This window comes from Rhinoraja longicauda, chromosome 14 (genome assembly GCF_053455715.1).
Source record: "Rhinoraja longicauda isolate Sanriku21f chromosome 14, sRhiLon1.1, whole genome shotgun sequence".
NCBI lineage: Eukaryota > Metazoa > Chordata > Chondrichthyes > Rajiformes > Arhynchobatidae > Rhinoraja > Rhinoraja longicauda.
This window is the reverse complement of record NC_135966.1, coordinates 24,035,371-24,059,701: the sequence shown is the minus strand read 5'-3', so window position 1 is coordinate 24,059,701 and position 24,331 is coordinate 24,035,371. Positions and strand designations below refer to the sequence as shown.

The 24,331-nt window shown below is 40.9% G+C and overlaps 1 protein-coding gene across 5 annotated transcripts in view; it reads left to right on the top strand.

Moving 5' to 3' along the window:
• The first annotated feature begins 5,085 nt into the window (after positions 1-5,085).
• LOC144600137 (SH3 domain and tetratricopeptide repeat-containing protein 2-like) overlaps positions 5,086-24,331 on the top strand; it is a 91,279-nt gene continuing 72,033 nt past the window's right edge. For 2 of the 5 annotated variants that reach the window (XM_078411581.1, XM_078411586.1), the window contains exons 1-3: positions 5,788-5,882; positions 8,352-8,447; positions 9,548-10,227. In XM_078411581.1, the coding sequence (XP_078267707.1) occupies positions 9,921-10,227 (307 nt within the window). In that variant the 5' untranslated portion in view covers positions 5,788-5,882; positions 8,352-8,447; positions 9,548-9,920. Of the gene's footprint in view, positions 5,163-5,787; positions 5,883-8,185; positions 8,251-8,351; positions 8,448-9,547; positions 10,228-24,331 lie in introns of those variants that run through there. The other 3 variants (XM_078411582.1, XM_078411585.1, XM_078411584.1) reach the window with 3 other exon arrangements.

Sequence of the window (24,331 nt, the reverse complement as noted above, 5' to 3'; positions counted from 1 at the left end):
AGCACTACTAAAAATGCATGACAACAAGTTGTGGGATTTTCACAATATTCTTTGTACAACGATGCGCAGTTGTGCTCACCCCATTTCAGGAAAGATGTGGAGGTTTTGGAGACGGCACAGAATTTTTTTTCCCGAAATCCTGCCTGGATTAGAGAATATTAGGTGCTTGGAGAGGTTGGATAAATTTGAATTGTTTTTCAAGCATCAGAGGTTGAGGGTAGACCTGATAGAAGTATCTATCTATTTACTAAAACTCTCGTTTGTTTGTTTGTTTGTTCCTGAACTACAGCCAAAACGGTACACGGTAGCGCAACAATTTTGGGCCCACCTTACTTACCGTCATCCCTTTGGTGCTAATGGAAGAAGTTTCATTGAAATTAGCGTTATATTTTTAAATTTATTCACATTTTAAAGTTTAAAACTATTTCCTAAGGAGGGAGGGTGGGAAGGAGGGAGGGAGGGAGGGGGGAGGTGGGGGAGGGAGGAGGGAGGGGGGGATAAGGGGGGGATGAGAGGGATGGAGTGGGGGGGGGGGAGGGAGGGAGGGAGGAGGAGGGGAGATAAGGGGAGTTGAGGGGGATGGAGGGGGAGGAGGAGGGGAAGGGGAGAGGGGGAGGGGGGAGGGGAGGGGGTGGAGGGGGAGGGGATAGGGGAGGGGGAAGGGGAGAGGGAGGAGGAGGGTTGGGGGAGGGGGAGGGAGTGGAGGGAGGGAGGGGGGGGAAGGAGAGGGTGCTGCACCAATGCAGGAGAGGTTTGGGCCCAATGGGTCCACTTGGTCTAGTATCAAATAATGAGTGGCATAGAAAGGGTAAGACAGTCAGATCTTTTCTCCTTAAGCATAGAACATAGAACAGTTTAGCACAGTTTTGGCCCACAATGTTTGTACTCAACATGACTGAAGAAGGGTCTCAATCCCAAACGTCACCCATTCCTTCTATCCAGAGATGCTGCCTGTCCTGCTGAGTTACCTCAGCATTTTGTGTCTATCTATGATGTCATTTAAACTGATTTCATTTGCCTGTACATGATCCATATCCCTCTATTCCGTGCTCTTCCATGTATCTATGCAAAAGCCTCTTAAACACTACTATCATATCTGCTTCCACCACCACCCCTCGCGATGTGTTCCATCCCCCCACCACTCTGTGCAAAAAAAACTTGGCCTGCAGTTAAACATTCCCACTCTTACCTTATAGCTATGGAGTCTAGTGTTGGATATTTTCACCCTGGAAAAATGGTTCCGACTGTTTACCTTATCCATGTCTCTCATAATTTTAAACATTTCTATTAAGTCTCCCCATCAACCTCTGACATTCTTGAGAAAACAATCCAAGTTTATCTAACCTCTCTTTGCAGATGAAACCTTCTAATCCAGGCACCTTTTTGGTAAACCTTCTCTGCACCCGCTCCAAAGCCTTCACATCCTTCCACCAGGTGGCGCCAGCAAGTGGCTGCCTCGCCAACAGTCTGTCTGAACTTTCTTCTGCTTTTGTTATTTTAAATACGTGTTAAATAGTATGTTTTAGTGTTCCTTGGTTTGTTTTATGTGGGGGGAGGGGGGGGAGGGTCTGGGGGATTTTTTTTTTTTCAATCTCTTACCACGACGGAGATGCAATTTTTTTCCATATCGTATCTCCGTCCTCACTGTCCGTATCTCCGTCCTAACAGCGTGGAGAGGCGCGGCCTTTCGTGGAGCTAGCGATCCCTTTGCCGGGGATCGACTGTGGAGAGCTCCAACTGCGGGCCTGAGGACTTTAACATTGTGGAGCCCATGGTCCCTGGTTAGAGACCGATTCAGGAGCTCCAAGCTGCGGGAAGTTTCAACCGTCCCAAAGAGGGAGTTTCGATCACCCCCAACACGAGGGCATCAGATCACCAGCTGCGAGAGCTTTGATGGTCCCGACTGAGGACAACCCCAACCGCAAGAGAATAAAGAGGGAAAAGATTGGACTTTATTACCTTCCATCACAGTGAGGAATGTGGGGAGCCGCTGTGGTGGATGTTTATATTAACTTTTATTTTATGTGGCTGTATCTTGGTGCTTTTCTCTTAGTGTGGCTGTTTGGTAACTCAAATTTCACTGTACCTTAATTGGTACACGTGACAATAAACTGACCTTGAAATCTTGACCTTGAAACCCTAATGGGGCAACCAGAACCGCATGCAATACTCCAAATGCAACCCCAGCAATGAATGCAAGCATACCATACGCCTTCTTTACCGCCCGATCTATTTGTGCCGCCACCTTATGTGAGCTATGAACTTGAACTCCAGGATCCCTCTGCACATCATTGCTGTTAAGAGTCCTGCCATTAACAGTATACTCTTCCCTGACGTACAACCTCCCAAGATGCAACACCTCACATTTGCTCGGAATAAACATCACGGCCATTTCTCCACCCATTTCTGCAGCTGATCTATATCCCAGTTTCTTCTGATAGCCTTCCTCACTGTCTGCAATTTCCACCAGTTTTGGTGTTATCAGCAAAGTTACTCACCAACCCATCTACATCCATGCGGATGACACAAAGCTGGGTGGCAGTGTGAACTGTGAGGAGGATGCTATGAGGATGCAGGATGACTTGGACAGGTTGTGTGAATGGGCAGATGCATGGCAGATGCAGTTTAATGTGGATAAATGTGAGGTTATCCACTTTGTTGGAAAGAACAGGAAGGCAGATTATTATCTGAATAGGGAAGTACAACGAGATCTGGGTGTCTTTATTCATCAGTCACTTAAAGTTAGCAAGTAGGTACAGCAGGCAGTGAAGAAAGCTAATGGCATGTTGGCCTTTATGACAAGAGGAGTTGAGTATAGGAGCAAAGAGGTCATATCATATCATATCATATCATATATATACAGCCGGAAACAGGCCTTTTCGGCCCACCAAGTCCGTGCCGCCCAGCGATCCCCGTACATTAACACTATCCTACACCCACTAGGGACAATTTTTTTTTTTTAACATTTACCCAGCCAATTAACCTACATACCTGTACGTCTTTGGAGTGTGGGAGGAAACCGAAGATCTCGGAGAAAACCCACGCAGGTCACGGTCCTTCTGCATTTGTACAGGGCCCTAGTGAGACTGCACCTGGAGTACTGTGTGCAGTTGTGGTCTCCAAATTTCAGGAAGGATATTCTTGCAATTGAGGGTGTGCAGCGTAGGTTCACTAGGTTAATTCCCGGAATGGCGGGACTGTCGTATGTTGAAAGACTGGAACGACTAGGCTTGTATACACTGGAATTTAGAAGGAAGAGAGGGGATCTTATTGAAACATATAAGATTATTAAGGGATTGGACACGTTAGAGGCAGGAAACATGTTCCCAATGTTGGGGGAGTCCAGAACCAGGGGCCACAGTTTAAGAGTAAGGGGTAGGCCATTTAGAACGGAGATGAGGAAAAACTTTTTCAGTCAGAGAGTTTAAATCTGTGGAATTCTCTGCCTCAGAAGGCAGTGGAGGCCAATGTTCTGGATGCTTTCAAGAGAGAGCTAGATAGAGCTCTTAAAGATAGTGGAGTCAGGGGGCTATGGGGAGAGGGCAGGAACGGGGTACTGATTGTGAATGATCAGCCATGATCACATTGAGTGGCGGTGCTGGCTCGAAGGGCCGAATGGCCTCCTCCTGCACCTATTGTCTATTTATGTCCAAGTCATTTACATCAGTCAGGAGAGGGTGCAGAGGAGGCTTGCGGTTTACATTGGAGGGTTTCAGCTACAAGGAGAGGTTGGGTAAACTTGGATCGTTTTCTCTGGAACCCCAGAGCTTGTGTGGAGACTTGATAGAAGTATATAAAATGATAACAGGTGCGAGGGGAAGAATGTGAAGATGTGCCAGACAAGCTTTTTGAAAACAGAGAATGGTGGCCGCCTGGAATATGTTGCAAGGAGAGGTGGTGGATGCAGATATCATCGAGGCTTTAAAGAGACTTTTAGATGGCCGCTGGATATGCAAGGAATGGAGGGATAGGGACGTGCCTGATGAGGGGTCTCGACCCGAAACGTCACCTATTCCTTTACTCCAGAGATGCTGCCTGGTCCACTGAGTTACTCCAGCATTTTCTGTCTATCTTCGAAGGGTTTAGTTGAACCTGGCATCATGTTCTGCCGGGACATTGTGGGCCGAAGGGCCAGTTGCTGTGGCTGCATTGTTCTATGTTAACAAACCTAAAACGGCCAGAATTACTGCTGAGGGCACGACTAAAAACGCACGTCAACAAGTCGTGGGATTTTTCAGTGCCAAGGCCAGGGTGTGTTGAAACCTCAGTTATTCGTTCGATTACCTCCAAGTATCCGTGTGGCGACGTTGTGTTTTGCTGCCATTGCCATTGATTTCACAAAACCTGAGCCATTGCAAGCGACCAAATATTTGCCAAAGATATTGGTGTTGAACGGCCACTGGGATCAATCCCGGAGACAAGGCAGAGCAGGAGGCGACACTGCGCTACTGACCAGTGGAGCCACAGCTATCAGTAGTATAAGAAAATAACTGCAGATGCTGGTACAAATCGATTTATTCACAAAATGCTGGAGTAACTCAGCAGGTCAGGCAGCATCTCAGGAGAGAAGGAATGGGTGACGTTTCGGGTCGAGACCCTTCTTCAGTCTGAAGAAGGGTCTCAACCTCAAACGTCACCCATTCCTTCTCTCCTGAGATGCTGCCCGACCTGCTGAGTTACTCCAGCATTTTGTGAATAAATCGAGCCACAGCTGTCAGGCGGTTGTGGTTTCCAGCGGTTCCGTGTGGCCAGTCACATTAAAACATTATCCAGGATAAGAAACGCAGGAAGCGAAACCTACCACTCCTAATCAACGCTTCAAACGTGCTCAATACAGACAGCACCACATGCCCCAAATCCAGCCGTCTTTTAAGTAATGCCAGAGGGCAGGATGCGGAGGCTAGTGAAAGGGAGCATTTAAACTCAACTTTATTACAGAGAGAATTATTCACAAAGTGCTGGAGTAACTCAGCAGGTCGGGCAGCGTCTCGGGAGAGAAGGAATGGGTGACGTTTCGGGTCGAGACCCTTCTTCAGACTGAGAGAGGATTACAGAGAGGATACGCATGTTTCCTTTCACTGACAACTGTGCTGTGAAGTCTGTTCCTATTGCACTATCCGGCTGCACTACCAAGGCACAAGCCGGGGCAGTCCTAATCCAAGGTGAGATGACACGACTGCAGAGAGAGAGAGAGAGAGAGAGAGAGTGTCATTACGGCTCCTCGATGTGAACGAGGAAGAAGCTCAAATTGATGCATGTTTTGAGGACAGACTATAAAAGCTGTCCTGGAGTGCGTGCCTGTGCACTTGTCTTGCGGCGTGCTGGGGCATTGGAGGTTGGTGGTCGCCTTCCCCCAACCCCCCCCCCCCCCCCCACTGTTGTGGGCGAGATAGCGAAGGTCGTTGAGTGAAAGTTCCTCCGTCCATTGCAACCGGGATCTCCGAGTCTGCGGATCTGATTAAACAGGAAGTTTGCTCGGATCACTGAAGGCGAGTTTTACTCGTTTACCTGTCGCCTGGAACGGTTCCAGCATCGCCCCACGCTCGGTGTATCTGCGGCTTTCTTCCAGCCGTGAGACCAGGCGAATCTCGCTGCCTGCCGCAGCGCTCCCCAATTGTGTTCAGAAGGTCAGGCAGGCAGCGACGGGCTGTAGTGAGGACATTACTCATCGCTCTCACCAAACAAGCCTTGCAGTGATCAACTTCCAAGTAGACCATTGTTTTGCTTTACAACCGACTGACTTCAAATTGTTTGGCTATTGCTGCATTCACACAGACCACTGCAATATTAAAAACCCATTGTAAATCTTTTGAACAGGGACTGCCTTGCCCTTGGATCGGTTGACAGCTCATCTGACTGACTACGAGACCAAACTCCAACAGGTCGGTCCTCATTTTATTGCGAGATTTTATTCATTTAAAAAAATATATAAATCCGAGTAACGATGGACTCTTTCACAGATGAATTAATCCCAGGAATGTTACTGTCCCCGGGGAAGCGCTGGCTATATGGTGTCTTGCTCTGTTAACCAGTTCTCAGGTCTAGGGTGATTTCGGGTTTGGGGGTAATCACGAGGAGGGAAGCATCGTATCCCCCAGCCCAATTTTGTCTTCACCAAGTTGTACACAGTCACTGGATACAGGGCCGTTTTTACAGCATTATGGGCCCCCGGGCAAAGCAGTGTACTGGGGCCCCTACCGTTACTGTCCCCCACCCCCCCTTTCCCTACCAGCCCCCCCCCCCCCTGTCGTGCCGGCGAAAAGCACTTACCGAAAAGCACTTAGCGATGGACTTAGGGTGCTACATTGTTGCGAAAAGCACTTACAGATCGCTGTGAGAAGCACTTAGGGATGGAAAAGCAAAGCACTTAGGGAGCTAATTGTTGCGAAACAGATCGCTGTGAGAAGCACTTAGGGACCGAAAATGTTGCGAAAAAAGCACTTATTGAACCTACATTTTTAAAGTAGTATTTATTTATTGCAAGTCACTTAACATACACAGATCAGCATGGGGCCCCTATGCTCGTGGGGCCCCGGGCAAGTACCGATCAGGCCCATGCGTTAAGACGGCCCTGACTGGATAGCCACCAATAATGTTGTCCTCTCCCCCCCCCACACAGTGTTATTTTATGTGGGGGGGGGGTGTGGAGGAGGGGTGAAACAAAGAGGTTTTGTTTCTTCTGATTTATTGATATCTCATCTAGAACACGAGAGCAGAAAAAAGCTGCCAGGTGCCACCAACCTGCCCCACCATTCAGTATCATTATAAGTTATCTGTGTTGGCCCTTCTGTGGGCAGTTATACATATCCCTCAATTCCTTTATCTCTGAAATATTTATCAATCTCTACATTAAATATATTTGATGTTCTGGCCTCCACTGCCCTCTGGGGCAGAGATTTCCAGCCAGCCACTACATTTTCAAAGAAGACATTTTTCTGCACGTATGGTTTTCAATTGCACTCAACCTGCCTGACTCTATTATCATTCCCCATATCCGGCACGGCCCCCGATTGAGACCCTGATTCTACATTTGACTGCTGTCATTGTCTTCTACACTGCTCTTCATATCTTCACTGTCATCAGATTTCTGAAGGTGCCATCTTCAACAGATACTTTTAATAATGTATTTTTCCCTCATTTATTGTTTTACCTCCATTATAGTTAACAGGGAGCATGAAAATAAAATAAAAAACTCTGGAGATGTTGCAAATCTAATACTCAAACTGTTCAACATAATCTGTGAGAAGAGAAACAGAGTCAACACGTTAGGTCAAAGACCTTTTGTCAAAACTGGGGTCAGTTTGTCTGCTCCATTTCCTCCCCCTGCCTTCTCTCCTAGCCATAAGATATGAATGCATGATAATTTCCACCTCTCCTACCTCATCTCTCAACTTAAATGGCTTTTGAAACATCTTTTGAAATGTGAAAATCACTTATGAATTCAATGTTTAATATCTAGAACAGTAAATGCTGCTTATCAATATTACTGTCTATGCACATTCTCTTGCAAATCTAGTCTGTTGTGTACATAGTATGGTGGGACTGCAGTAAAACCTGAATATATTTCTGCATTCCCCATTTCTTTGATTTGTAGCATATTATCAATTGATTTACACTGTTCAAAAATGCAGAATTTGTGAATTTGCCAATTTATTTGAAATTTTGGGCTGTAGTATTTATTTTTAGACTGAGATAAAGCCTTATTCTGTGCTACAGATGATAATGGAATCTTTGTGTGTTCAGTTGAATTTCAGTTCTGTGGATGATTTGAAATTGGAAAGCCTTGATGTACACATGACTTAGAAACGTTCCAAAACCAATTTTATTTTAGCAGTTTCTATATTGGTCTGATGTCCTCAAATATGTGAACCTGAAACATTTGCAAGTTTTGTTTTCGTCTGTGTAATTTTGCTATGGGATTTCAAACAGCGGAATGCTTTCTAAAACACACTGATGGTGTATGTGTACAATCTAAATCAAGTTGGTTTTCCACTTCAATTTCAGTTGTAGTTTCTAATAATGTTAGTTATTTGTGCTAAAAGTGAACATTACGAATAAAATAGAAGTAATAACATTTGATATACTTTATAACTGAGTTAACTATTAATTTGCTATCAAGCTGAGTAACAGGGACATTTTCATTGATTTGAAGTGCCCTTGAGGAAAGTTTTGTTCAACTTCACCATCAACAATATTCATGCCATTTCTTCAATTCATCATTGGAAATGTTCTTATCGTTGAGCCATTTCAGTAAGTGAATTACAGTACTCCAAAGACAAACTACAGGTTTTCTTCCCATGTTCTACTACACTGCACAAATATAGAACTATAATCCTTGTGTTGCAATACAGGCACTGTTGAAAACCAAAACACGTCTTACTATAAGGCACATCAGCTGGAAAAGTTGCATTGAATAATGGGTGGATTTCTCCATTTCATTTACTGAGGTAAGCCACTTTGAATCTCAACAAAATCTTTTTCCTGGCGAGACATATTTTTAAAATAAATGTCGCTAGTTTTGAGTAAAACTACCTGTTGTGAGCAGATGTAATCTTACCACGTGGAAATGTTCTGCTCTTTCTCCACCCTTTCTACAAATAAACTAGAAATGAAACAAATCTGCATTGATGTACATGGAATTTTGACTTGACCTGTTTTTAATCGTGAAGTACAGTTTTTAAGCTGTGTGCGCCAGGGAGAGGAAAAGGGAGAAAAATAGCAACTTGGGATAAATTTGTCATTTCACTGGTGCCAACTGCAAATGCTACTTGGCAGTGTACAAGTGGAGTTTATGCCCAAGGGACGAAGGGAAACTTTTGACCACAATGAATAAACATATGAACTCGAGGTTTCTTATGAGTGGTCATATGATTCAATGCCTATAAGCATTCAAAGAAAAATAAAGTTATATTAGTTCGTAGCTTTATTTGGTTATTGGTTGTACTTCTGGGGGAAAATGCAAAACCTCAAATTGCAAAATACAGCACATATTTTGCAAGTAAAGTAGGTTTTGCACACTTGGATAAGGGTGCTTTATCAGGGAAACACTTTTGCATAACACATAAGAAAAAATAACTCTTCTCAATAAGCATTCAAGTAAATATTCTAAAGTGTGGAGCTTTTGGAACAAGAACGGTAAATCTGTGTTTGTTGTGAATGATTCCTTCCTTGCTTCCACACCCTCTGAACAAGAGATTTCTGTGGTAGGCGTCAGCTTTATTTTGTTTCCACAACTTCTCTGGGTATGGATCTGTCTTGAGGCGATTCATAATTTTGTTTGCCTTGTTTCTCCTACAAACTAGAGATAATGCTGAAGATATTCTTCCACCTTATCTCTGCAGCTATTTGCCTACTGGTGAAATATTTTAACCTTTGAACACAAAATAGCTACGAGGAAATAACTTTAAAATAAGACAGATTGCTATCTGTTTCTGAAGCAGAAAAATGAGAGTGAACCTGATATTTGGAGCTACCTACCCAGATCTGCCGCAAATAGTAAAGAGAAGCCCTCATGGTTGTTCTAATGTCATCTGTTTTTGTTTTGCAGAATTTCATTTTGTGATTGATTAACACTGGTTTCTGATGCAAATTGATGGAAAAGGATGCTTTTGACATGAAGTTAGAAGAACAAAGACTATTTTTGTACATATTGTACAGGATTCTAACAAAGTGACTGAGAACGGAAGTTTGAAGACTAACACATCAGGCTAAGAAATAACATTTGGAAAAGTTGACTTTCTCCTTTAAATATATCAAGAATCTAGCTGCCAGCTTCTGGCACAGGGACAAAGTTTCACTGAACATACAGATGACCTGTAATAAAATCCTCTTAAATCTTTATGGTCAAATAGCCGTATAAACACAGCATAGGGAGTAAACTAAGTTGTGTTTTTCTTTTGGTCTATAGTCACGATTTATAAATGGAGAAAATAGAAAGCCTGACACCTCATGGACTTGAAACTGCTGGTACTGCAATTATAAAACTGTGCAGTTTCCATGTTGTGGATTCAGCTGAAGAGGAAAAGGGAACAAAAGGCTGCAACAATAGTTTGGAACTGCGACCAGGAACTGCAAGATACACAGATCCGCTCAGTGACGGAATGCTAAACTGCAGCACACGACTGAACAGCTCCAAAGCAGAGGAGGAGAGCGAGTGTGAAGTTGGTAGCAGCAGACTTGCCAGGCATGAGGAAAGCAGCACCAGTCCAGCCACTGCTGTAAATATGGGTACGTGACCAAGTTTAATTCCATGAATCATTGCAAATAATAGCTAGAAATAATATTGCCTTGAAGGAAAAGTCAGTGATCAGGTAATGGTAAAATTGTTTTGACTCAACGTTTATTAATAAAATGTTGGCCTTCATAACGAGGGGATTTGAGTAAAGGGGTCCTTCTGCAGTTGTGCAGGGCCCTGGTGAGACCACGTCTGGAGTATTGTGTGCAGTTTTGGTCTCCTAATTTGAGGAAGGACATCCTTGCTATTGAGGCAGTGCAGCGTAGGTTCACGAGGTTAATCCCCGGGATAGCGGAACTGTCATATCAGGAAAGACTGGGCTTGTATTCACTGGAATTTAGAAGGATGAGAGGGGATCTTATAGAAATGTATAAAATTATAAAAGGACTGGACAAGCGAGATGCAGGAAAAATGTTCCCAATGTTGGGGGTGTCCAGAACCAAGGGCCACAGTCTAAGAATAATGGGGAGGCTATTTAAAACTGAGATGAGAAAAAACATTTTAACCTAGAGAGTTGTGAATTTGTGGAATTCTCTGCCACAGAAAGCAGTAGAGGCCAATTCACTGGATGAATTTAAAAGAGTTAGATAGAGCTCTAGGGGCTAGTGGAATCAAGGGATATGGGGAAAAGGCAGGAACAGGTTACTGAATGTGGATGATCAGTCATGATCACAATGAATGGCGGTGCTGGCTCGAAGGGCCAAATGGCCTCATTCTGCACCTATTTTCTATGTTGAAATGTAATGAGAGTACAGTGCAATGAGATTGATGTTAAGTATTGAGCATGAAAAGAAAATTGTATTTGTATAATAAGCATAAAAATGACTGTTGTTTTACCTAAACTACTAATATGTTGGGTTTATTTTTCCATTTTAATTAAATTTGGCAATATTTCTAATATTTTCTATTGTATTAGTGCGTTGGTTTCTAAATCACCTTTTCTTAAATTTTATTTTGAAAACAAAGACCATTTCATCTTTAAGTGTATTGTTGGTTATTAAAATATTGATTTAATATTAGAATTGAGTTTCTGAATTAGATAAATATGTTGTCAATGTGGTTATTTTTGTCTATAGCAGATCTTTTGCAGGGTGAATTCGGGAACGTGTTTTAAATCAGGAGCCTTGCTCAGAGAATGTAGGTCAGATAATCGCTGCTGAATGTGTCACTAATCTTGGCAGAATGAATGTAAGAGCATGGTAGACAGCCCTGTATTGCACCATGCAGGACATGTATAAGACTGCAAGATTTTAAACTCGTCCGGAGGCCAAGGAATTTGAGTGTTATAGGGTGCAAATGTAATAATAATAATAACAATAAATTTTATTTGTCATATGTAGGTTGGCACAGGGTCAACGGTACAATGAAATGTATTTGACAAGACAACGGGTCACCTCAGCAGTAATATTCCAAGGATAAATAAGATTTTAAAAAATGACATTAGTAAGGTAAAAAGACAATATTAAAAATAGGTAAAAAGACAATATTAAAAATAATCAAACATATATGATTTGAAATGTGTTTATGAGTTCAGAAGCCTGATGGTAGAAACTGTTCTTAAGTCTGGTGCTACACGCAGCCATACTCCTGTATCGTCTGCCTGACGGTAACAAGGAGAACAGCCTGCGTGCTGGGTGGCTGTGGTCCTTGATGATGCTGCGTGCCTTCCGCAGGCACTGCCGGTAGAAAATGTCCTGAATGGCCGGGAGACAGTTGCCAGTGATGTGCTGTGCTGCCTTCACCACTCTCTGCAGTGATTTGTGGCTGTGGGCTGAACAGTTCCCGTACCAGACTGTAATGCAGCCCGTCAGCAGGCTCTCGATGGTGCATCTGTAGAAGTTTGTGAGGATGCTGGCGATCATGCCAAACTTCCTCAGTCTTCTCAGGAAAAAGAGCCGCTGGTGGGCCTTCTTTGTTATTGTGTCCGTGTGCAGTGTCCAGGATAGGTCCTCAGTGATGTGCACACCGAGGAACTTAAAGCTGCTGACCCTTTCAACCTCAGCATCACCGATGTGGATGGGGAGGTGTCCACTCCCCCACTGTCTCCTGTAGTCCACGATCATCTCTTTAATTTTGCTGACATTGAGAGAGAGGTTATTTTCCTGGCACCAGCTGTTTAGTGCCTTTACCTCCTCTCTGTAGGCCGTCTCATTGTTGTCTGTGATGAGGCCCAAGATAGTCGTGTCGTCAGCAAACTTTAGGATGCTATTTGAGCTATGCTTAGCAGTACAGTCATGCGTGAACAGGGAGTACAGGAGAGGACTGAGCACACAGCCCTGTGGTGTGCCTGTGTTGAGGATCAGTGAGGAAGAGGTGTGGCTGCCAATTCTCACCTGGGGCCTGCCCATCAGGAAATTGAATATTCATCCGCAGATGGAGGTCTCCAGACCAAGATCAAGGAGCTTGGGGACGAGTTTTGAGGGAATAATAGTGTTGAATGCCGAGCTGTAGTCAATAAAGTGCATTCTCACATATGTATTTCCATTGTCCAGGTAGGTGAGCGCAGTATGTATGTGCGTATCCATAATCTCAGATTCACTTTTCAGAGGATCATTCCGGGAGCATGTGTCCTTGATTGCCTCTAAGCCTGATCCCAACTTGCACATGTCACTGCAACAAGACATTCAGTTTAGTTTAGTATAGAGATACAGTGCAGAAACAGGCTCCACTCTGCGGCGACTACACTATCCCCATACACTAGCACTATTCGACACATTAGGGACAATTTCCAAATTAACCTACAAACTTGTACGCCTTTGGGGTGCGGGAGGAAACCGGAGCACCCTGGGGAAAACCCATGGTGTCATGGCGAGAAAGTACAAACCAAACAAGCGCCCGTAGTCAGGATCAAACGCGGGTCCCTAGCACTGTAAGGCATCAACTCTACCATTGTGCCGCCCCAATTAAGAATATGATTGTTGGAGGATATTCTTCAATGCTCCATTATTTTCTGCACTCGCGTAGCAATCTCTCTATCAAATGTTGTGCAATTAGAATTGGAGATGCCAGGGGAAACACTTGATCCTCTGGAAGTGCTTTTATGTTGACTTCAATGCTCTTGTTGAGATTGAATCACATTGATTAGAAGATGGAAAACAATTTAGCCGTTGCTTAATTATTGATTAACAAAAAGGTAGAAACTCTGGGTTTTATTATTTGTATCATAACTCTTCCGACTATTGGAACTTGATATACCCCCGGTAAAATATTGCTATGGAACACAAGTTCCAAGAAACAAAGGGGCTGGATAAGTTCGAAACATCAACTACGGAAGTCGGTAGATGGGTAGCCATGCTAGTATGGCTAGCACTAACTGCACTAACATTAGATGTAGTTTTTTCCTTCTTTGTGCACAATACTAATTTCTTAATCTATTCTCTTTTTTTTTCTATTACAAACTATCATTATTATTTTCAGTTTGAACGGAGTTATAAATTGGAGCAAAGGAGATATATATGTGAGAGGCATTTAAGAGTCTTAAAATTCATCTATTCAGTGTTCGGGTGCGGGGTCGGGTCTGTTGAACTGAACCATGGGCTCTATTATAGACCCCCATAGACAAAAAAATGCAAGATTTAAAAATGAATACGGGGAACGAAGGAATAACGTTTTGCAGTTGGAACGTTAAAGGTATTAATGAACCAATTAAGAGAGGTAAAGTATTAGCACATTTAAAAGCAATTAAAGCTGACGTGATTTTCATCCAAGAAACACATTTAAAAAAAGATGCTGAGCATAGGCTGAAAGCTAAATGGATAGATAAAACATATCATTCTTCTTTTACACATAAATCAAGAGGCGTAGCAATATTATTTCGGAAAGGTACTTTATTCAAACATACATCAACTATAACCGATAAGGATGGCAGATACATTATTGTAATAGGAGAATTAAATGCACAAAAAATGATTTTTGTTAATGTATATGGACCAAACTTTGATAGTCCACTGTTCTTTAAGAAAATATTTAACTGCATTCCGGAAATGGCACAACATAATTTAGTAATTGGAGGAGATTTAAATTGTACTTTAGATTCCTATTTAGACAGATCAACAAGACAAAGGAAAACCAAATCACATTCCAGTGACTTATTAAATGCATATATGGACACTAGTAATATTAAAGATGTTTGGAGAGTGGAAAACCCAACTGGACGAGAATACTCATTTTATTCACCTGTACATAAAACCTATTCAAGAATAGATTATTTTTTGGTCGACGCTAAACTTATCTCACTTACTTATAATTCAAAATACCATAATATTATAATCTCAGATCATGCACCTTTAACATTCATGATTAAATTAAATGGAATGTCCGAGAAACAAGCATATTGGAGATTTAACCCACAAATTGTGAACGAAAAGTCATGCCAGGAATATATTATTAAACAGATTCAAATATTTTTTGAGGCAAATGACAACCCTGACACACCTATTTCTCTTATGTGGGAAACGTTTAAAGCGTATGTTCGAGGTACATTAATTTCTGCTCAAGCTTTTTACAATAAAGAGAACAGGATTAAGCAACAAACATTGGAAAGTGAAATCAAACAACTAGATATAGAAAATGCGAGAATGCCATCTACTCTAAAATATAATAAAATTGCGGTATTGAAATATAAATTAAATAAAATGTATTCAGAACAAGTAATAAAACTCTATCAAAAAACAAAACAATTACATTTTGAATTTGGAGACAAACCACAAAAACTATTAGCACGTCAGTTACGAAAAATGGAAGGGGAAAAAATAATTCATAAAATTAGAACAGAGACAGGAGAATTATTAAAAATGCCCAAGGACATAAATGATAGATTTCTCCAATATTATCAGAGCCTTTATTCAACTAAAACCGTAGCACAATCAGAAGGAATAGCAGACTTTAAAAAAAAATGTAATTTAAAAGGTTTAGATTCAAACGATAGAGAAGTATTAGAAAGGGAGATTACGACAAAGGATATTGAGGAGTCTATTGGTTCTTTAAAAAATGGTAAAGCAGTAGGACCAGATGGTTTAGGCTCCGAATTTTATAAAAAATTTTATGATTTGCTTAGCCCACGTTTACATAGACTGTATGAGTATATATATACTCAACAGAAACTTCCAGACACTCTAAATGAATCTATAATAACACTCATTCCTAAAGCTGATAAAGATCCGGAAGATCCGGGATCATACAGAGCAATTGCACTTTTAAATACAGATCAAAAAATTTTAACTAAAATACTAGCGTATAGATTAAGTACAGTGATGAATAAATTAATACACCCTGACCAAACAGGCTTCATTCAGAAACGATACTCATACTATAATCTAAGAAGATTATTTAATATTATATATTCCAAGAGAATTATTAATGAAGATCTAGCAATAATCTCACTTGATGCTGAAAAAGCATTTGATCAGGTTGAATGGTCTTATTTATTTTCGGTGATGGAAAATATGCAACTAGGGGAGAAATTCTGTACATGGATAAAACTGTTATATACAAATCCCACGGCCAGAATATTTACAAACCAAAGGTTGTCATCGAAATTTAGCCTATCTAGAGGTTGTAGACAAGGATGCCCGTTATCCCCATTATTATTTGCGCTTGCTATTGAGCCACTGGCAGAAAGAGTTAGGGGGCATCCGGAAATACATGGATATAACACAAAGGACACAGTGAATAAAATTTCTCTATACGCAGATGACGTATTAATTTACATCACAAAACCAGAAATTAGTATTCCAAACCTATTAAAGCTAATAACCCAATTTGGTTCATTTTCAGGATACAGAATAAATTGGAATAAAAGCGAAATTATGCCAATAAGGGAACATAATAAGCAGATAATACAACAATTTCCATTTAAAATAGTAAATGAAAAATTTAAATATTTAGGTATCTATGTAACTAAGATATATACATCATTATTTAAAGCAAATTTCCCCCCATTACTGAACAAACTACATAAGAATATTCAATATTGGAAAACACTCCCTATCTCAATGGTTGGCAAAATTAATGCCATAAAAATGATTTTTTTACCGCAAATATTATACCTTTTTCAGACAATTCCGATATATCTGACAAAAAACTTTTTTTAAAAATTGGACTCTATTGTTAATGATTTTATCTGGGATTATAAGAATCATAGGATAAACAAAAGACACTTGTGTAAATCAAAAATAAATGGAGGCCTGGCTTTACCCAATTTTTTGTTTTATTTCTGGGCAGTTAATATTAAAAATATGAATTTCTGGTTGGAAGAAATAGATCATCAACCAGACTGGTTAAAAATGGAAAAGGAAGATTGTTTACCTTTTGATATTGGTTCGATATTATTTGCTACGTCTAAATTAAACAAAAAAATTTATAGGGAAAACCCTATAATATTTAGTGCTACACGAATTTGGAAACAATTAAAAAAGACATTAAAATTAGATAATTTATCACTTTTTCTTCCAATTGTGAATAATCCTTTGTTTAAGCCTTCATGGGTAGACGGGGGTTTTACACAATGGAAGGATTATGGAATTAAAAATATGGGACAACTTTATAAGGAAGGCACCTTTCTGACATTTCAGGAGTTGCAACAGACTTATGGTCTTCGTGGAAATGATTATTTCAGATATCTTCAACTTAGAGATTATGTAAAATCGAACTCCCAAAATTTTCGAATTAGAAATTCAGAAATTCTTGATGAATGTTGGAACAAACATCCTAATACAGAAAAATTAATATCTTATATATATAATATCTTATTAGACAGTGACATTCCCTCCACGGACTTATACAGACAAAAATGGGAAAAAGAATTAAACCAAGTAATTACGAAAGATACTTGGGAAGAAAGTTTGCAACATATACATCAGTGTTCACTAAACGCCAGACATTCTCTAATACAATTTAAAGTAATACATAGGTTACACTATTCAAAAACAAAACTACATAAAATTTTCCAACATATCTCACCTAAATGTGATAAATGTCAACATTTAGAAGCTACATTATTTCATATGTTCGCAAACTGTATAAAAATTAAAAAATTCTGGGTAAATATTTTTAGCATAATATCTAAAGTAACCAGCACACAATTGGACCCAGATCCAAAATTAATTATACTCGGAATATTAGAATTAAATCAAACATTTAGAACAATACAAAGAAACTTTATGGATTATAGTTTAATAACGGGAAAAAAATTAATTCTAAAATTTTGGAAAGGCCCTACGGTCCCCACAATCAAAATGTGGATTATAGAAATGACGGAGACCTTAAACGTGGAAAGAATCAGATTTTCCCTGTTGGACAAACAGGAATTATTCATTGGAATATGGTCTCCTTTTATTGATTACTTAAAGGGTCAGAATGGTTCAGCACAGGAACCTGACTAGCACTCGGACTAAAGAATGGATGAAATGCTATACTTTGAAATGTATGTATATATCTCGAATGAAGTTTTTGTTATTTTAATAAACTTTTCCATTCTTCTTTAACTAACTTTTTCCTTATCTTTATAATTTGTTTTTGTTTTTGTTTTTATTTTGCTTCTCTCTCTTTTCTTTCTTTACTTCATCTATTTCTTTAGTTCTATCTAGTTTTAAAAAAAAGGGGGCAAAATGTATTGGAGACAATATAATAATAATTGACAATATTATCAATTTAAAAATGTATGACTGTAAAGATGTACCTATCTCCAATAAAAAATTTATCTCAAGAGAAAAAAAATAGGTTAATCAGAAGTTAACCATTCTTGCATCTGTTCTAATCCTTTAGATTGTTTTAGATCTCCTCTAACCTCCTCAATTGCATCTCGTGTTCCTGATGTGATCTCTTTTGCATCAGTGAGACCAAGTGTAGACTCGGTGATTATTTCGCCAAACACTTGAGTTTGATTCTCCAAGGCCTATTGGATATCTTGGTTGTGAACCATTTTAACTCCTCTTACCATTTGCATACAGACCTCTCTGTCATGGGTCTTCTGCATTGCCAGAATGAGGCCACACACAGGAACAGTACCACGTATTCTGCTTGGGTGGCTTTATAACCCAACAATATGAACATTTCATTCTCCAATTTGGACTTCTCTAAGTCAACTTGGACTCGCACCCATTTCTCTCCCCTCCATCCCCCGCCCTTCTCCTTCCACCTACATTCCTTCCTCTAACTTCACGATTCACAACACTTCTATCCTTATCTCACACCTTTTGCCTTTTCGTCTCGAGCTTTTGCCCAGCCATCTGCCTATCAAAATCCTCACTTACCTGTACCCATCTATCATTTGCCAGGTTTTATCCTGGTCCTTCTCTCTTCCAGCTTTCTTCCCCCATTCCCACTGCATTCAGTCTGAAGATCAGTTTTGACCCAAAATATCACCTATCGATTTTCACCGGAGATGCTGCTTGATCCGTTGAGTTACTCCAGCACTGTCTTTTTTTTAATTAATCCTTTACCCACTTAATATTATTACTTTTATTTTTTATTTTATATTGCCTCAAAAGTTGATGGGCTCAGTTTAGGATTTGGCACTGTAAGGTGGAGTGGTCATTTAGAGGCCTGGATCAACAACCCAGAGGTCTGTGTTCAGACTCCACCATGGGAGCATCTAAATTTAGTTAATGGCCTGGAATCCATACTTTAAAAATAATGCTAGATCCTTAGTAATGACCACTGAGTTTTATTTCTAAAAAAACCTCTCTGCCAAGTCCTTAAAAATTATTTCCATGTACAAGACCTTCCTCATATTTATAGGCTTTCTCTACTGTTGATCCAGGCAATGCCAATTTGTTTTGTGCGAAACACATCCATACTTTCTGGCCACTAGATTGAAACTATCCTGGGTTTACTCCCAAGGATCTGGGCTTAGACGTGAACTATTAATTAGAGTCATAGTATGGAAACAGGCCCTTCGTCCCAACTTGCCCACGCCAGCTAATATGTCCCAGCTACACTAGTCCCACCTGCCCACATTTGGTCCATATCCCTCCAAACCTGTCCTACCCATGTACCTGTCTAACTGTTTCTTAAACGTTGGGATAGTCCCTGCCTCAACTACCTCCTTTGGCAGCTTGTTCCATAAATCTACCACCCTGTGTGTGAAAAAATGACCACTCAGATTCCTATTAAATTTTTTCCTGGATATGGCCTGGAGAGAAGCCCAGACCCGTGGTGGCTCAATGATTCATGTTGCCATTCTGAGAGAAGTTAGCATCAGTCTCCCTCATGCTTTCCTGTGTCTGAGTTTGTTTCTAAACTGCCTCAGGTGTCAATGATATCGGATTAGGTATCAGGTACGGGAAGGCCCAGAGGCCTGTGTTCAAATCCCACCATTTAGGCATTTAAATTTAGTTCATTTAAAAAAAATGCTAGTTGGTAATCATGACCACAAGGGTTTGTTTAAAAAAAAACACTGGTCCATCCATTACATTCAGAAGAGGAAATATGATCGGTCTGACTCTAGTCCAGTGTGGTCAACTGTGAAATGGACTAGCAAGCTACTTAATTCAACAGTAACTGGGGATGGCCAATAATTGATGGCTTTCCCCCTGGCAAACATCCCCCCAACCCCCCCCACTCCCCATAAGGAATACAGCAAAGCCTTGTTATTACCGATCTCTATATAATGGATTTTGTTTTTTCTCTAGTTTAGTTTTGAGATACAGCGCGGAAACAGGCCCTTCAGTCCACCGAGTCCGCACCGACCAGCGATCCCCACACATTAACACAATCCTACTTACTAGGGACAATTTGCACTTATACCAAAGCAATTAACCTACAAACCTGTACGTCTTTGGAGTGTGGGAGGAAACCGAAGATCTCGGAGAAAACTCCACATGGTCACGGGGAGAATGTATACACTCTGTACAGAAAGCACCTGTAGTTGGGATTGAACTGCAAGCACTGTAAGACAGCAACTCTACCTCTGCATCACTTTTTATAGCAGATTGACCTACTGACTTTCACTGCCAGGTCAGGCTGCAGACCCTGGCCTACACTTCCTCTCTATCTGCTTCCAGGCCTGGCTGCCATGCTGGCCTGCACTGTCTCCCTGGCTGCTTCCAGGCCAGACCTCCTGCCACCAAACGCTGGCCCACGCAGCTCACTTGGACACTTTCAGGCAACGCCTACTGCTGCCACCGCTACCGCCGTCCCTTACCTGCACTCCTGTGGCTCGGGCTGTGACCAATGCTCTGCTGATCCTGGCCTCTCCTCCAACTGCTAGCAGGGCAAGGCCATCAACTTTCTAATTGAGAAAGATCTCGACTATAAATGCCACCAATTCATGTTCTATGTTCTCCAGAGATGCTGCCTGACCTAAGTTACTCCAGTACTGTCGTTTTGTGTGTCATTCTGCATCTGCAGATCCTTGTTTTTTACTATTGATATGATGATAATCCCGTACTCGATTATAGATGAGAACCGGCAATAACAGACACCACCCCACCCCACCCCACCCCCCCCCCTCACTCCCCTCCTCCGCATAACAAGGGTTATAAAACAAGGGTTTACAAGGCAAACCTGTGAAATGGTGATAAGTGCTTTATTTTAATTGTAAAGAAGCATGAGTCCTTCGGATAACCATTGAAATATTTCTCCCACAAAATATTGAAAGGAAAGAAGACAGCAAATAATGCAGCTTTGAATACTTGAGTTGTTGAAATACTTCAATGTTATGTAATGTTGCTATTTGCTGGCATTGATGATTGATCAGCTTGGGGGTGGAGTGTCATCATCTGCCAAGGCCTTTCAAGGCTGCCGTGGGTAGTTATAGTGCTCTGCAAGGCCTCCGCTATCTGCTGGGAACTGCCAAGGGACTGCTGGAAATGTACTGCTGGAAAGTGTATATTCTGGCATCATATTAATGAGCCAAGGTCCTCCCATTGCTCATTGTTGCTGTGTTGATATTGCCTCTAAATTGAACTCGTATCTCAGCATACCAAAAAAACGATTTTCCTTTTAACAGTGCCGATACTGATAACAAACAAAAGGTTATTAATCTGGCCTCCATTGCATTCTTTCCAGCTCTTCCGAAGGCAAGTGTGTATTTGCATTTTGGGGAAGGCACCAATATTTGCAAGGCATTCCATGCATTCCGAAGATAGATACAAAAAGCTGGAGTAACTCAGGCAGCATCTCTGGAGAGAAGGAATGGGTGACGTTTCGAGTCGAGACCCTTCTTCAGACATGCTTTTCTACTGCTATCGGTGGGGCAAATGGGGGGTTGAGGTAGAAGTAGGGGAAGGCTATGATTGTTAAGTGTGCATTTTCATAAATGCATTTGGGAGCAAAGAACTGGAAATTCAATCACATTGATAAAGCCATGTGCTGTTCAGGACCTTATGATTGCAACCTGGAAAGGGCCATGTGAGTAAAAATTGTTTTTTTTCTCTCTGGAGTCGAAAGTGATCGCAATTATTTCCAGATCCAGGAGGTTGGGATCACAGTTGATGTTGGATAGGAACAAATCAATGAGCTGATAATGTAAGCTGGGAAACAAAAGCTGCAAACAAATGTGAATGTCAAAGAGTACCATTTCAAAACATAACAAATCCATAATTAGTTTATACAACATGAGCATTAAATCTGTTTCCTAGTCTTCAGTTTTGATCTCGGAAAAAAAAGCTTTGTAAGCAGTATAAATACAAACATGAGACGGAGACGGAGTTTCTTCCCACAGGCCATCAGGACTGTCAACTTTTATAACCCCAGAGACTAAATTTTTGTCTACACTATAGTAACTTATTAACTTTATTTATATGCTGTAACTGTAATTCTTTTTTGTGCACAATCCGCAGGCATTGCCACTTTCATTTCACTGCACATCGTGTATGTGTATGTGACAAATAAATTTGACTTGACTTGACTTGACTTGAACATTAAATCATGAGGTATTAATTATTCCACGGGTAGAAATGTGGCATAAAGATTTTGATGTAAGTATATGTGACGTTCATAATTGTGCTTTCTCTAGGGGTGAAATGTTAAGACCATTGAAAATCCAAAGTGAAGTTCATGTATGTCAGTAAAACATTATGAATGGGTACAGAAAATAATCCAGCAGTCTAAAAGAAAGAAAGCCTTTCTATCCAGGGTAGTAGTTATGCAAAGTCCTGGTTAGACTTTATTGTATGGTTTTCAGTTCTGCTTACCAAGAAGTGACAAGGATATACAGTATTGACCTTGGAACAAGAGTAAGATACATCAGTCAGAATGATAACAGCACTCGAAGAGTCAAATTACAAAAAATAATAATCACACGTACTATATTTGTATATTTTGAATTTATGCTGTGTTGAAATGACTGAGATTTGAAAGAAATTAAAGGCAACTGAAAACTATTCATGTGGGTGAAAACTATTTTCACTGTTTGAGCAGTCCTAAATGAAAGGTCATACTCTAAAATTAGAGGTGAAGTTAGAAAAGACTTCCACAAGCAAAGCCTACTGGTAATTTGGAACACCATTTCAGAAATGGCAGTCAATGCTGGTTAATTGTTAGTTTTGAACCCAAGATTAACTGAGTTCTGTTAACTCAGGTGATGAAAAGATAAAGGGGAGCACCAAATACTTATCATTGGTTCACTGGTCAGTTCTTATCTTGCTGCAATATGCGAGTTTGAGCCTGACTTTCCCATTGTCTCTCTCTGAATGTGGAACAAAAAAATTCCCGACTAACCTTGATCAACCCTAACCCTAATGCAGTAGGTTATTTTGAAACAGTTTCTTCATGGAATGTTATCTCCCTTATTCAAGTTGAATTTATTATTATATGCATAAGTATCGTGAGCTACAGATAGAAAGAAAAATCTTGCAGCAGCATCACGGGCACATAGGCTCAACCATAAAAACAGATTATACGTAAAATACACATAAAATGTCTAAAAGACATGACAATGGCGCATAAACACAAGTAGGAGACAAAAACATGATTGTGGTAATGCAAGAGATGGTCTGTGGTATTCCATTGTCAAAGTAGGATTAGGGTTGTAGGGATAGATTGAAGAACATGATAGTTGTATGAAAGTAGCTGTTCTTGAACCTGGTGGTGAGTGTCTTCAGGCTTCTGTATATCCTGCCTGGCTTGTAGGGTTCCTTGATGATAGATGTTGCCTTTTTGAGGTAGCACCTTTTGTAGATGCTCTTGGTTGATATTATTTATTTATGTCTTGGTCAGCAATCCTTCCACTTCCCCATCTCTGATATTCTCCTCAAGTCATTCAGTATGGAGACAGGTCATTCAGTCCAATTTGTCCATGCTGACCAAGATGTCAATCCAAGATAGTCTAATTTACAGAGCTTTATTTGTCATTCGGTACCAAGGTACCGAACGAAATTACATAGCAGTCACACAAAAAAAAGAACACAAGACACATGACCCCAACACAGTGACTCCAAACACCCCTTCACTGTGATGGAGGCAACAAAACTTCCACTCTCTTCCCCACGCCCACGGACAGACAGCTCGTCCCCGACCGACCGGCACAGTCCCCGCAAGGGGATGGGAGTCCCTGCGGCCTCTATTTGGCCCAAATCCCACTAAACCTTTCCTACCCATGTACCTGTTTAAAGGTTTTTTCAACATTTGTAATTGTATCTGCCTGTACAGCTTCTTTCCATATATCCACCACCCTCTGTGTAGAAGAAGTTGCCCCTCAGGTCCCCTTTTAAATCTTTCTCCTTTGTATTTCAATTTATGTCTTCTACCCTGTGAAAAAGACTGTGACCATCCATGTTATCTATGCATGTCATGATTTCATGTATCTCAATACGGGTCCATCCCTCATCCTCCTATTGTCCAGGGGGAAAAAAATCCCAGCTTATCCAACCTCTTTATAATGCAGTCCCATAACATCCTTGTGAATATTTTCCACACTCTTTCCTGTTTAATGGCATCCTTCCTGTAGCTGGGTGGCCAGAACGGCATACAATTCTCCAAGTGTGGTCTCCGCAAACACATTGTACAATTGTAACATGAAGCGTCAACACCTGTATTCATTGCCATGACCAATGAAGGCAGTATATCAGACAAACAGGTGTCAAGGGTTATGGGGAGGAGGCAGGAAAATGGGATTAGGTCAGCCATGATTGAATGGAAGAGTAGACTTGAGCT